General features: G+C 46.6%; 1 protein-coding gene across 2 annotated transcripts in view; it reads right to left on the reverse strand.

The window, feature by feature from the left end:
* Nucleotides 1–314: 314 nt before the first annotated feature.
* NTN4 (netrin 4) overlaps nt 315–14,537 on the reverse strand; it is a 45,585-nt gene continuing 31,362 nt past the window's right edge. The window contains exons 5-9 of one of the 2 annotated variants that reach the window (XM_059816304.1): nt 9,582–9,798; nt 8,742–8,854; nt 7,534–7,602; nt 5,556–5,726; nt 315–2,034 (exon numbers count right to left, since the gene is read on the reverse strand). In XM_059816304.1, coding sequence (XP_059672287.1) covers nt 1,898–2,034; nt 5,556–5,726; nt 7,534–7,602; nt 8,742–8,854; nt 9,582–9,798 — 707 coding nt within the window. In that variant the 3' untranslated portion in view covers nt 315–1,897. The remainder of the gene's footprint in view (nt 2,035–5,555; nt 5,727–7,533; nt 7,603–8,741; nt 8,855–9,581; nt 9,799–14,537) is intronic. The other variant, XM_059816305.1, reaches the window with a different exon arrangement.

The raw sequence follows: 14,537 nt of genomic DNA on the forward strand, positions 1-14,537 counted from the left end.
GCTCAGCTATCAGGCCCTTGTGGATGTAAGGATCTGGCCAGCTTTGAAAACATTCCCCTTCTTATGAGAAGACCTTATAAGTCTCCGAAAACAGAGGTGAAATAGGATTTCTGTGAGCCATCCATCCTACTTGGCTTTTTACCATATGGTGAATATTATCTGCCAGAGAGGAAAATAGCCCCTATGGCAGCTTCTCCCTACCCAGCTCCACCTCCGCTGTGCTCCCTAGTGCAGGCATGAAGACTGCACTGTCAGTGGCATAAGCAGTAACAGGAGATGGGAATGTTGAAATCATATTATATTTATTACATACATGAGATATAAAAACAAATTACCAAAATAGTATCATTTTTTTTGTGAGTCCACAAGACCTTGAAAGAAAAATACATATGTAAAGTGGATTGGTAGACTCGTGACTTTTCTGGTGTTGCATGTCTTCATTTTCTTTCCCCTCACACTCATGAACAAAATACACTCTATGCAATGTGGTTTAAAGATGCTTTACAGAAAACATATATTTTAGTGCTGAAAACTGCAGTAAACTGTGCTATATTCCATACTGGTGTTAATAAGGAAGTATAATGACCATATATATTGCAAACAATAACACAGAAGAAAACAAATAAAGTGTTCAGTTTTAAATACTAGCATAAAAATAAAATAAACTCCAGGCCCACCATGAATCGTTGGGTTGTGATAGGTGAATGCGAGTCCTTTCTGTCATCGGCATCCACTCCTTTCCCTGCAGGCAGAGTTTTTCTCCTCTGGCAATTGCATCTTTTGTCTCAAAGTCTCTTCTTCTTACGCTGCTTGCGAAGTGTCGCTGGAGTCCTGCTCACGGGGTCCAAGTGCTGGTCTGAAGCTGGGACTTCAGTGCAAATACTTTATCTTTCAGATTGTATCCTCAGATACTCTGAGTGGCCAGTGCCAGGCTGGCCGTTCCCTTTATACCGTTAACACCATCCAACTGGGGGGGTCTTCAGGAGTGCTTCTGTTTCAGGGAGTTTTTTCACGTGCCACCTTCAACCTCATCTTTCCCCAACACAATTAGACTTCCCGCACCGTGAAGTGGCAGGTAGTAAAGTGCTTTATACAATGAAATATTTACACTAGGGCTAGGTTCATTTTTTAACACTTCAAGGACAAAAGCTCAGAGACACTGCACCTTCTGGAGCTGGCTCTTCTCTGCAGCTGTGTGGTCGGTGGAGAGCCGGCCTCTGCCTCACGCCGCACTTGTGCATGGCAGAGGGATTCGATTCACTCTGGCAACTCCATCCTCACCAGCACCGGCAGAGAATGTAGCACCCGAAACCTTCAGTGGGGTGACCAGGTTAAAAATACGCAGTGCCTGATTCTCTTTGGCAGGTGCCGTGTCCCAACCCAAGGGGGTGTTTCTAAAGAACGGTCGTCGCTGCCATGCTGCCGCCAGTGCCTGCCCGCTGCTGTGGCTGTCGCCTTCCCTGCAGTATCCTCTGGGAGCCCCTGGAAGTCACTCAGGAACCATGCTGGTGGCACTGGCAGTGGTGTTTTACTTCTCAGCTGTAGCTCGTGGGCACGCTTTCCCTCTTTAGGGTGGCAAATTAGTTTGGGATGATCAGTGGCTTCACAGGAGTTGCTCCAACATCGCACTGGAGCGAGACAAGCATCTGCCCTTCCTTTTGTTTCCCTCAACATAATGATGAGCTGGGCTCAGGCAAGCCCCTGGCAGGGAAGCTACAGGTGAGTGAATGAACATTGGCCAGGAAGGGTTAAATTAGACAGCGCCTACAACTCTGAACGCCTCGCTACATGTTTTGGCACTATTTTCTTACATTCCAGTTTTCATCCTAGAGGTCTTCTCTCTGTGAAGGCTGTTGCATTTTGTGCATAAAGAAATGCCCTAGGCAGTCGCGCACCTCTAGTTGCAGTCTCTTTTCAAAATCTCCAGGACCTTTCTTCCGAGAGCTGACTTCCACTGATGGACAAAACTTTTCATATTGACGATCAGTCTGCCTGTTCGGACATCCTCGTGTCCTGCCACGAGGTACTCCAAGCCTGCAAACCAGCAAAGTGGTCGTGGACTGCACAGCACTAAGCTTAAGAGGCCTATTGACACTGCAAAGTCAGCCTGGGTATCTAGTCCCACGTAAAAAAGCACTTATACGAAGAAATATTTATACATATTGATTCTCTCATATATCTGTATATCTATACCTCTATCTATATCTATGGAAAAACAACCCCTGTGGCACATCTGTCTGTGAGATGCAGTATAGAAACTTTGATTCTGTTAGCTTCTAAATATAAATGGAAGTTGAGCTCTGGGGGCTGCACTACAAGTTTTTATATCTCATTTGGGAACTGCTATTACCTTCATTTGGCAGCCATCTGCCTCACGCCGCCCTGAATATACCTGGGCCTGAAAAGGGGTTGGTTTAGCACAATCCAGCAATGACAGCGCAGGATGGCCCAGTGCTGGTGTCTTGCTCAAAATGGCCAGTGCCCCCTTGCAGGCAAAGGCACGCTGGACCTTGCCGAGAGGCAATACTAGATTTGCCGGCACGAGCACCCCAGAAGAGCCTGTGGGGTTGGCAGTCACACTGAAGAGAGCTGCACTAACTTCTGTCTCTGCCAGATGTTTTAGAGACATGACAGCAGCATCTTGCAAAGCCTCGCCTGGTGTCCTGAAGGTGTCAGAAAGGGCTGGAGCGCAGCCCCATAGCGCCCCACCGCAAAGCTTGCCCCAGGCATCCAGGTCTGTGCCTGGCTTTCGGGGCATGACTCAAAGAGTGCTTGGAGTCACGCAAGAACTGCTAAGCTGGGGGACGGGACGAAGCCTTTGGCTTGAATTAGCTAAAGAAACACTGCCACAGATCCCAACAGCCTAAATAGGCTACAAATGTGCCATAAACCGGGATAACAAGGATGATAATTCCTCCTGTGGCAGGAGGAGCTCGCTGCCAGAGCCAGCATCCTGCTGCAGCATGGTTGGGGTACAGCAAGCATGACACCTGCCCTGTACCCCCTCCTCCTCGCACTGGTCTGGGGAGCACCACACAGTGGTATGAACTAGCCTGGGGGAGATGGGTCTCCCGAAGTGCTCTCGGTCACCCCGCTCCATCCTGGCCACAGCGGGGACTCTGCTCATGTTTTCTTGGGTTTTCACTTTGTAGTTCAGAAAAAAGGGAGAGCGTCCCTAGTTAAAGGTCAAGCATGTTTTTCTTTAATTCAGTACAATTTGTTATCTACTTCATCTGAGTTTTTGGGCACACACATCCCCTCTTCTGCCAAGTAAACACAGGATATGCGCATGGCAGTATAGCCCTTTGCAAGACATTCGTTTTGGCCACGTCAAGCCTGCTGTTACAAACATCACTCTTCTAGGGCTCCTAAATCTATCTCCCTTGAGAAAGAAATGTGGCACGCACCCTCAGAGAGCAAGTAAATATTGCTGTGGTTGCTGAGTCAGTAGGGCTGTCTAGATTTTCAACCAGACGTTACAGAAGTGTAAAAATAAAAGGAATCAAGCGACTGAGATGATGCCGCAGGCCAGGACTCGAGGCTGTGAGTTTTGCCCTGCGTTGCTGGCAGGCAGCTCTCTGCTTATATGTGTCTGTGCTTGGCAGAGCTGAGGAGGGGAAGGGCTCCTGTTCCCTCGCAGATAGCAGAGACCTTTAAACCTTTCAGCTCAGTGTCCCCCCAGAAGTCCAACCTGTGTCTGTGGGTGTGTGCACAGGGGAAGGTGTGCAAGGGTAGTGAATATCCTCTCATAGGAACTAAAGCACATTTATCATCTGAAAACAGCCCACGGAGATTTGATAAATGCTTGGAGTTTCTATTATAGCTATATGTCAGGAAATTGTTTTATGTATGTCAGCTTGGCTTTTTATCCGGCTGTTGTTGGTTTATTCATCTGGAAGTCATAAGCTCTTACTCTGAGAGAGGGTTAAATCTGCTAATATAGTATTGCTGACCATCCAGAAATGAATGTGGTAGCTAAAGAAAATAATGAATTTTAAAAAAATATTTGGCATCCTTTTATTTCCATTTTGAAATGATTGAATCTCAAAGATGCACTCAGTTGATGTTTTCAAGTTTCCTGTTAGGACCAAACTTCACAACTTCTTTCCAACATGAAAGCTGAGATTAATTTATACTCATGGGACTCCAGCAGCTGCATTTCAAGAAAACACCAAGCTTTGCAGTATAAATCATGAGAGCTGGCAAGGGGGTAACACCCGATGTGTCAGATGCCTAGATTGTCCCTAAAGACAATTGCACCTCCACCCTTCCACTGATGTCCAAGCGATCTTCATCAATTCTGTGATTAATGCTGTCTTTTCCTCTGCTGGGGAAAATCAGTGAAGGTCCTCTGAAGTTAGTGGAGTTGCAAAGCTGCATGTCAAGTGCGGGACTGCCCTGCACAATCAGTGTCTGACAGCTTTCACAGCATTTCTCCAGGTTCATATTAAGGCTTTCTTGTTTGCATTTGCATTGCATATGGAAAAATAAAACACCTGTATCTATTTAATTATAGATTTATGGTGTTTTACTAATATCCAAAGTCTTACTGTGCTTAAACAGCAAATGCCTGCCTAATGCTGCTGATTCATCCGACCCTTGCACCTGACAAGACTTCCTGACTACAGTTGTGCTATCATGGCAGCTTGCCTTCAAAGCCAAAGACGGTCACTCCGGTGGAGATGAAAGAAGACTGCAAACACCTCATCAGTGAATAACCTTTCTGCATGATCCAGCCTTGCAGACAGCCCTTTCCCCCCAAAGGAAGTTCTTAGTGCTGCACGTGTAAGGGACATCTCAGCACTGAAGTCGACATTTCAAGTCGGTGATTTCCAAGTGATGTGTGCGCCTTACGGAAAGAAAACCCTTTATCTGAATTAGTTGGTAACTGTTGGTTTATCTTGGAGTTGTAAAGAAAGGTGTGTCAACTGGAGATTAGTTTTGCTCTGTTGAAGAAAACCCTGAGTCTGCATCTCCGCGTCTGTACCGGAGACTGCATGAACTGTTTTAGCCACCACTGATTATACTCCATTTCAGTGAAAGAAGATGAGAAAAAACTGTGAAGGCAAAGCTGCCCTCTTACTGCATAAGAGAATCTCTTCCAAATCTTGTAGATGCAAATTAGTGTTATTTTCAGAGACATCTTCCCTTGAATTTAGATTAAAACTTCAGTACAATGTCATGACTCAAATTAGATTTAAATGTGTTTTTATGGATTCAAATTAGCATTAGTTTTGAAAAGATATGTCATGTAGTTGTGGCGTGATACACACCTCCCTCCCTCTGGGAACAGACTGAGACTGGTAAAGCTGTAAGACTGCTATTATGCTTCATAAAAAGAAATGTATGTTTGAAAGTCTATAGAATGAACCAAGTTTTTCTCTACAAAATTAAAATTTGATGGAGATTGCTGTTGGAATCCAAATGATGTAACAGCCAATAATTTAATCAACACTGGGCTTCAATCTCAGCTCATTGGCATGAGAGGATGGAGGGGTGGGAATGAAATCTGTGTTAATGTGGTGAGGATGTAGTGCTCAGGGAGTCAAACCTACCAGGATTGAGGATGGGACACGTGCAGCCTCTGTTAGTCCAGGATTCAGGGTAGAGTGTCCTCTTGCCCCGGAGGATCTTCAGCTTTGTAGATTTCAAGACTTTCTTGATCTTCACATTGACTTCTGCATGGGAGCCTTTGTCATGAGCTGACAAGATCTTTGTCTTGATCACTGGGAAGACACAAATTCAAAACCAGGAATATATAAACTATTTACAGTGCTCTCTTTTTTTTTTTTTGTCTAATGCAGGTGACTGGGTGAAGCAGTGAGGACAATTACTTCGTTACAGTGGAGTTAGCCCAATGCTTCTTGCTGGGGAGCCCAAGGTCAGTGCAGCCACCGTGGGAGCACGTACGTCCCCATACCCATGGGAAGGAATGCTGCCAGTTGGTTTGGCCATGGCCCCTGGACCTGCCACGTGGGCAGCGGGAGAGGTCCAATGACCTCATTTTCAAAACTTATGAGGGCCCCATTTTCTCCCGGAGAACAGCAAAGACTTTGACTTCCTTAGCACTTTGGGAAATCAAGTGGAAAGCACTGCTTTTAGGGATGGACCTGGAGGCTTTGCCGGCTTTGGCCCGGGCACGCCAGGCAGCAGGCTGGGGCGTGAGAGGCTGCTCCCATCCCACCCTGGTGAGCACTCCTGCTGCCAGTCCTCCCACTTTGCAGAACTGCCAAATCCAAATGCAGTGGCAGAGAGTGAGACATTGTTGGGGACCGAGGCAAATCGTGGAGTATTTTGAGCTCACAGATACCCACAGGCACACCCCTGTCGTCTGGTATCCCACCTGCTGAGCCGCTGTGCAGTGGAGGCTCAGGGCTCAGGTCCCATGCGTGAGCCTCCTCCCAACTGCGCTGATGCCTACACTGGTGGGTATCACCATATGGTGGTGCTTTATTCAGTGCTGGACATTAGGAAGCTCAGGGAAACCTCTTCTCCTACAGTATGGCCTCCTGAAGCTCATGATGAGCCCCATAATTCATCTGTCTCTCCAGGTTAGCTGACACCTTTGTATGTTGAATGATGAAAGGGTGGGAAGCCTGAGTGCACTTTAGATAAGATTTATGAACTTGGGGGTTTTGTGACTTTTTTTTTTTTAAATTTCTTATCTTTTGCAAGATTAAACATGGTCACTATCGCGGCCAGGGAGCAAAGCAAAGCAGGATCAGATTTTTTCCTAATATCGCTAAGCCAGGGCTATAATTTCAACAGCTGGCGGCCCCTTGAACTTCCCTTTGTGGGTTGCTCTGCAGCCTGTAGAGGTAGGGGTTATCTCTCTGTGCATTTTCAACTTCAGTGCGAGACGAAACAGGTGCAAGAGACCCCTGGAAGACTGCGAAGGAAGGGAGTGCTACACAGAGCATTCCTTGCTCTGCTGTGCTATGAAGGAGGCGGTTCACTGGCACACACCGGAGAGGTCTTGGGAAACAAAGTGCCTCCTCTCATTCATTTAAATCCAACAGACACATAGACAATATACATCACCCCATTGCAACAGCTGAACTTTGTTGATGGGGGAAGCTCCCAGTAGCTGCTGGAGCCATTTTCTCCATGTAGTGGCTTGTGTGGTGATCACTGTCCCTCCTTACATTCAGTGTAATTCAGATTCAGTGATTTCTCAACCATTCTTGGGGCACCTGGTCTACAGACAGAGTTTTAGCGCCCCATTTTTGGTAACAGTGCTTTTCAGTCTGTCTTGGACCTAGACAACCTCTTAGGGACCCTTCCAGCTCTTGTCCTCCCATGATGTTGGCACAAGAGTATTTTGGCAGCAAGAGAGGTGGGTAGCAGAGCGAGACGATTCACCCACCTTCACTTGGCACCATGATATCTATACATTTTGGAAAGGTCAAAGATCTGCCCCCAGACTAAGTAGCCCATGGGTTTGCAGGGACAGAGCAGTGCACACAGCAGCACCTCTCACACTTTACACTCTTGCACCACCTTGCAGCCCCTGCCACCTCACCCAAAACTCACCGTAGGTGTACTTCATCCCACAGAAGACCTTGGGATTCCCTAAAACTTGCTCTTTACATTCGCATTTACCTGGGGAAAGAGAAGGAAGAAAACTTCTGTGGATTGTACTTAAAAGACAGGAGCCTTCACAGGCAGAGCCTGGGACTTGCCAGAGGTTTTCACGTGGTCCACAAGCCCCGTGCAAAAAAAGCCCTATTTTCAGATCCAGGCTGAATATACAATCTTAGTCCAAGGGCAATTATTCCTTGTTTACAAGTTGAAGAGAAGGAAACAAAGGCCTTATTATTTTGCCTTGGGATGCAAATAACACACATATCTTTCCCCATGGTATTTTCCACACGTAATGTACCAGACAAAACTTTAAAAGGAAATGTTGCAGAGGTTAAGGCAGATTAATGACTTCCGTGATCTTAGAACAAAGAATAACATGATATACTTATTTACGTTTAGAATGAAGTTGCTCAGACAAACGATGGAGCTTTCCCCTCAATTAACTAAATTATTGTGTCTTTGAGATTTTATCATACCGCTTTCTGAAAATGGAGGAAATGACGCTTGCCTGCTTGCATGCAGTGATTGCAAGGGAGGACGGCTTGACACTGCGCTGCGGGGACAAACTGCCTCGCAGCAACCTCACACAGCACGCACCTCCTCCAGACTGGGCGGGAAATAACTTCCCCAGCTGAAACTGTAGTTGAAATGCTAGGCAATCTCAAATTGCGTCGTAAGCTGCAACTGATGCCAAAATTGTTGAGGGTCTCGGGGAAATAAATTTTTATTTGGAAATTTCCAATTCCCTGCCCGTGAAGTGGCAACACCCACCCTCTAAATAATGTTGTTTGAACATGAAGACACATCTAAAACACGATGGACAAAATAGAGTGTTCAGCCTTGAAATTCAGAGCTGGGGCTGCAAATTCCGGCAGGCAATTCTTGCCTTACTGACAGCTAAATGCTGGGTGCAGGCTTTCAGTATGGAGCACCTGCCTAAAGGGTTTGCACATCCTCACATTAATGGGACGAGCCATAAGGCTCCTCCAGCTCATGGAGGGGAAGGAGGTGGTCGCACAGGACATTGACGGGGGAATGCCCATACCCTCCTGCAACTGCCAGGGCACTAACTACAAGCCAGTACAGAAGACTGTATCTGCACTGGCTGCTGGCAGAAGGCATGGGGCAGCAAAACACGCGTGAAGCCACTGTCCTACCGGAGTGCCGAAGTGCCGAGAAGCCCCGCTCGTCCTCCCAGCCCCAGGTGGGCTCGCTCTCGTTGAGCACCTCCTGGAAAGGAGGTGCTTCATGGTGCCAGGTCACGTCCGAACTGTTGGGGTGGAAGGGAGATGGTCAGCCTTCCTCCTGGAGCCAGCGGAAAGCAGGGCCACTACTAACCCATCCTCTGGGCTCAATGTGACTGCACGTCTTGGTGGTGTTAAATGCAAGGGCAGTTTTGGAAAGTGAACAGGTTGAGTGTTGTCAGAGTGGGTCATGAATCCATTTTGGGTTTAAAATGTGTTATAGGGATTTATATGCTATAAATATCCCCAGTGTGGTAAAAAAAGGCAACATGAAAGATCTGGTGAGTGGGGTATTATTAAAATGTGCTGTCTTCTAGAAGTCAAAGCCTGACTCTAGGTCCAGCGCATTCAATGCAAGCTGAGTTGCAACAGAACAGTATCAACCCTTTGGTCTCCTCTCACTCAGATCTCCCCAAGGCTCACATTTTGCTCACTGAGAGGAAGCAACAGTAAAGGTTATGGCAAACACCCCATCCATTAACACCAGCACCGAGAGCCAATAATCCAGCCTTGCTGGTGCCCTGCCATGGTGTCCCAGGCACCCAGGTGAGCTGCAGCCTCAGCTCATGCTCCATCCCCAATTCCTCACCATACCAAACCCCAAATATTTTTTACAATGGATATTTTTCAGACTGTGTGCCATGCATAAATAGGGTCTGAGCAGTGCCTCCCTGTGATGGAGATCGCTGGGTGATTGCTGAGGCTGCGGGAATTGCCGAGGCTGGGGGGGTGGCCAGGACGCCCCCAACTCACCTGCTGCTGCGGCAGTCGCCAGTGCGGGGGTCACAGCTGTGGGCGCAGTCGCAGGGGCGGCAGCCGTAGGCACCAAAGCCCCAGTAGCCGGGGAGGCAGTGGTTGCAGCGGGGCCCTGCCACGCCGGGCTTGCAGGGGCAGTCGCCAGTGCTGGGGTCGCAGAATGTGCGGGGGCCCAGAGGGAGTGTGGCTGATCCCAGCGGGTGGCAGGAGCAGGCTGTGGGGGACACCACGGGGGAAGACAGAGAGAGCATCTGTGAGTGCAAAAGTTCTGCGGGACAAAGGTGCAGGAGATGATAGCTGCAAAACCACTGCTCTGCCTAGGGACAATGATGTTTCTGGGCTTTGTTTTCCCTCTCACCCATATAAATCTGACCAGAATCTCCCTTTAGAAACTTACGACTTAACTTTTGTGAGGTATCTTAACTTGTCAACTTACCCTGGTTTTGCATTATGTTTTGCCAAACAGGCCTTTGTTACTTTTCTTATAGCATCTGGACGCCAGTCCAGCCAAGGGGTGTGCCTGGCTCACAGTAATGTTTAAGCAGCTGTGGGTGCTTCATTGCACAAATGAATCAGAGCATAATTGCTTTCTAAAGTAATAACAACTGTCTTGCACCCAAGAGGTTAAAAAACCCCCTCAGAATGGTCATTTTAATTAAGTGAAGGCTGAGCAAAAAGTACCCCTCTGTCTGATTTTCTTTTAAAGCCATCATTTGAAAACATTAAAAAAAAAAGAATGAGGATGCTGATGGCTCAGAGGTACGCTTTTGCATATACTCCGGGACACGGCTTTGCAGAGTGCATGCCAGAAACACTGGCTGCTCTTTTTCCCCCTGCCCAGCCCCGTGCAGCAGAACGATGCACTAGAAGTGTACTGGGACACACTGGGAGAAACGTTCTCACAAATCAGAAAGCATGCCCTAAAATAGGCGGTGTGAAGTTTTCCTTGTCTACTTCTTAGGATTTTTCTTTTGCATAAATGTAATTTGTGTCTGTTGCAAGACTACAATCTTTTTTCCCCAAAGAAGTTAATCTTTTCAAAAATCAGAAATACAGTTATCAAAAATGTGAGCCAAACCTCCGACCATTTGGCCTGGCCAGCAGGCAACACAGTGCCCCGCAGGATCAGTAGCTGGGTGACTCTGCTCTCCTTCCCTCAGGGTTTGGTTCTCTGACCAGGATGTGTTACGGTCAGCCTTGTGCATTATGGCAAAAAATTCCCTGCTGAAAGACTTTTGTCTAAAACTCAATTTACATAAAAATTTGATTTCCTGAGAAAATTTCATTTGGAGGGAAACCTTTTCACCAAATTCTAATACGAATATTTTTATTTTGCAACTGTGAAGGCAATAAAACAGAAAAGCCACTGCATGCAACACAACATTTCTTTCTCTTAAAATACTGATTGCTGCACACTTATATTTAATTTTGCTCTGACAACATTTTTGTGGTTTCAAGGATTTGACATACCTGGAGTGTCGTTTCAAAATATTAAAGGACAGATTAATATTGGCAGTTAACTTAGAGGCGACTACGATTCCAAAATCTTTGCCAAAGTAATCCCCAAATTTTCCCCACCCTTTCCCTTCCCAAATAAATATAATTATATAAAATTAAAAGATTAGAAAGCCTCTCCACAAACTGCGTAACTAGCTGCAGGCAGTGAACTCCGGTGCCTTCAATAGCATAGTTTTCAACAGCGCTCACCGAGATTCACATACCTTTCTCTTGAAGTCTGTGAAGTGTTTTACACCTGTCACATGCAACCAAATGCTCCCTTTTCCTCCTAGATGTGGTGGGTATTTCTGGCATTCCTCAGCCCCTTCAGGGGAAATATCAAGCACTTAAAGCTCTGCTATTCTCCTGCAGTCAGTGAGCTAAACCCACTGCTCAGAGAGAGATTTGGTCCTGTTTCGGTTGGGTTTCAGCTGAGTTTTACACCCAGCCCTATTGGGGTTGGTTTAGACAATGCTTTCACACAATTTTTTTCCTAATGGAAAATTTAATGGCAGTGGCCACACCATGGTGAGGCAAGAATATTAATTTCACAAAGGCTGTTATAAAAAATACAGCAGCAAGCTCACAGGCAATTAAAATGGCAATTAAAAATGAGAATATAGCTGGCTATACTTTTTAACAACAGCTGCAAAGAGGTGTGTGGTAAAGGTTGGTCATTTCTACAAGGGCTGCACACCCATCTCCATGGACCCTGTCCTTTTTGGCTGCTCCCCTATGAGCCACCAAGGCGCCAACCTGCTTTCCATCGGCGGCCAGCAAATTGAAGCTTTTTGGTCTTGCATCTTAGGTGGAGGCCCAAGATGACAGTAAGTAAGTGGCGTTAATCTGGATGATTTGGGTGGCAAATTTGCAACACAGTAAATGTTTGTGACATGCTGCAGTGGGAACATGCGGGGCAATGCAGAGACATAAAGTGCAGCCCATCGCTACACACCATGCACAGAAATGAGACTCTAGAGCTCACATATGAGCGCATTGTACCAGCTTCAAAAGAAATGCATTAAAATAGGACCAAGTGCTTCCATACTATGGCAATGGCAGGAAGAAAAGGACTTCAGGACTGATTATACAACATTTGGCAGCTGCAGCTACTGCTCCCTCATAGGTTGCTGTGCTGAGGGTTGGTTTTAGACCCTGTTTTCCTCCTTCCACCCAATCTGCACCTCACTGTAGCACAGGTAGTAGGAGAACCACCTCAAGGAAGGTGAGAGGAGCAGCCAAGCAGCAGATAAAGCAGCTATAGACAGTGTTGGATGGCACTTCGTGGTGGATACATGGGCGCAGAGCACGAGACTTTCAGTGAGAGGCTTTGGGACAGTGCCTGTTTCATGTGCCGTGGCCACCCCGCTGGGGAGGCTGAGGGTTTCCACAGCCAAGGGAGCTCCAGTGAGAGAAGGGCTGGCTGGGCACCACTAGCCTGGGACCAAGAGAAACCTTCCACAAGCTTGATGTTTTTGCTTTCTTTTCAATTGTAAGCCACATCATTAAAATGCCAATTTACCACCCTGTACCACATAGCAATATTTTGCACATGACTTCCATGCAGGTAGGAATTAACAGCCGCCTGTCCCGACATTGCATGTGCTGATTGGGATCGAAAGCCAGTGAGCGGGACTCCAGCGGAGCTGGATTTCCCCTCCCTGCATTGGTGATACTGTTGTGGTTTCTTCAGCTGCCAGCTAACCTTTGGAAATGACAAATATTTACCCTCAAAAACCTACAGTTCAAAAGCAAAAATAAACTCGGCAATTATAAAACCTGATTTATTGTCTGCAATTACACTGTAGCTGAGGCTTAAAAATTCATGAGGGATGTAAAGAAAAGGACCGATAGGTATGGTGGGGGGAAAGAGTCATCAGATTGTTGTTTTAAATGGCAGAACGTCTCGTTTTATTGGGTACACACCTACTCCTGAGCAAATATTATATACACTCTTTGCCTACAAGAATCTTTAAAGTATCCTTAAAGATTATGGCTTAACAACTCCTTTATTTACTTTGACCTTGGTATTTTTAAATTTTCAATGCTACTCCATGGTTGAGCAATAACGGTGCCTTAAGCCAGAAGCAAGCAGGCAACGCCATGGCCTTCCCGGAAAGAATAACAGGGCACCACGCACGTCCCTTGTTATTGCAGACCATGGCACGGCCCTTGGAAATGTGCCAGGCATAGGCTGTAATCGGTCCTATATAATTTAATTTAACAGTCATTAGTCATTTACTACAGCCCTGCAAACTGCTGGGCTCCCCCGTGAGATGCTGGGTCCCCAGCTGCAGGGAGCAGCCCTGGCAGCAGGAGACCAGAAGGTAAACGGTGACGGGGTCTCAGGGAGGAGAGCATTTGTGAGGGTTTGAGAAGCCTGGAGAGAAATAATCTGTGTGTTTTTGTCAATAGCGTCTCTGAAAGGAAAGCATTCAGATAATCCCTCCATTTTTGTGGAACATAGTTTATGCCGAGGAAAGTTGTCTCCCCAAAAACTTGAGTACTTCATGCTCTAATTCATAAATAACAAAAAGAGCAACAGAGTATATGCACTTAATGCAGAAGGTAAATAAATGTAGACTTTTTCCCACTGTACTCAAGGCTATCTTACAGTTTTTGTCAAATACATGTTACCTTTTGCCTTTAAATACCAGAGTTCATGAATACATAGTGGTCCATAAAGAGGCTGGATTGTTGCATTAAAGAGTAATGGAAACAAATTCATAGTCTTTATGTCAGACACACTTTTTTTGAGGGGGAAAAATGTTGAAAGTGGAATGCCACAGGCCAGTGATTTAGAGATGAATGCTGAAAGCTGAGAGGACCGCGCACCGGCATGTGTGTCTGCCGTTACGTCAACAAAAATACCCATTAATCATCTCATCTCCACAGTTTCCTCCTGCCCAGAAGGGCTGGGAGAAATTTAATCAAGTCTCCTGGGATTTGGCTAATGTATAGCTAATGACGTGATGTAATGCCTGACTTCATTAGCGCTGGTCTAACTTGCACACAGGCACAGGCACACTGTTGGCAGCCTTCCCTTCGAGCCATGGCCGTTTTGCAGCGATAGGTCCTGAGACCTCTGTTTCCATCTGGTTTTGCAAGGAAGAAGGCTCTGTTCTGGTTAGCCCAGGAGGTGCCATTGGACTCCCTCTCGGACCCTCCAAACAGCCGCAGGATTTAGACTGGGTGTTTTGGCACCAGGAAAATCCTATGATGGGTCCTTTGTGAAAGGCTACATGAGATGTCGCAGGAGATGGCAGTCACTCCTACCATCTCCAAGGCGAGTGGCCTCAAGTTGCACCAGGGGAGATTCAGACTGGGTATTAGGAAACACTTCTTTACTGAGAGAGTGGTAACACACTGGAATAGGCTGCCCAGGGAGGTGCTGGAGTCACCCTCCCTGGAGGTATTCAAGGAGCGTGTGGACGTGGCATTGTGGGATGTGGCTTG

Source organism: Gavia stellata, chromosome 4 (assembly GCF_030936135.1).
Source record: "Gavia stellata isolate bGavSte3 chromosome 4, bGavSte3.hap2, whole genome shotgun sequence".
Lineage (NCBI taxonomy): Eukaryota > Metazoa > Chordata > Aves > Gaviiformes > Gaviidae > Gavia > Gavia stellata.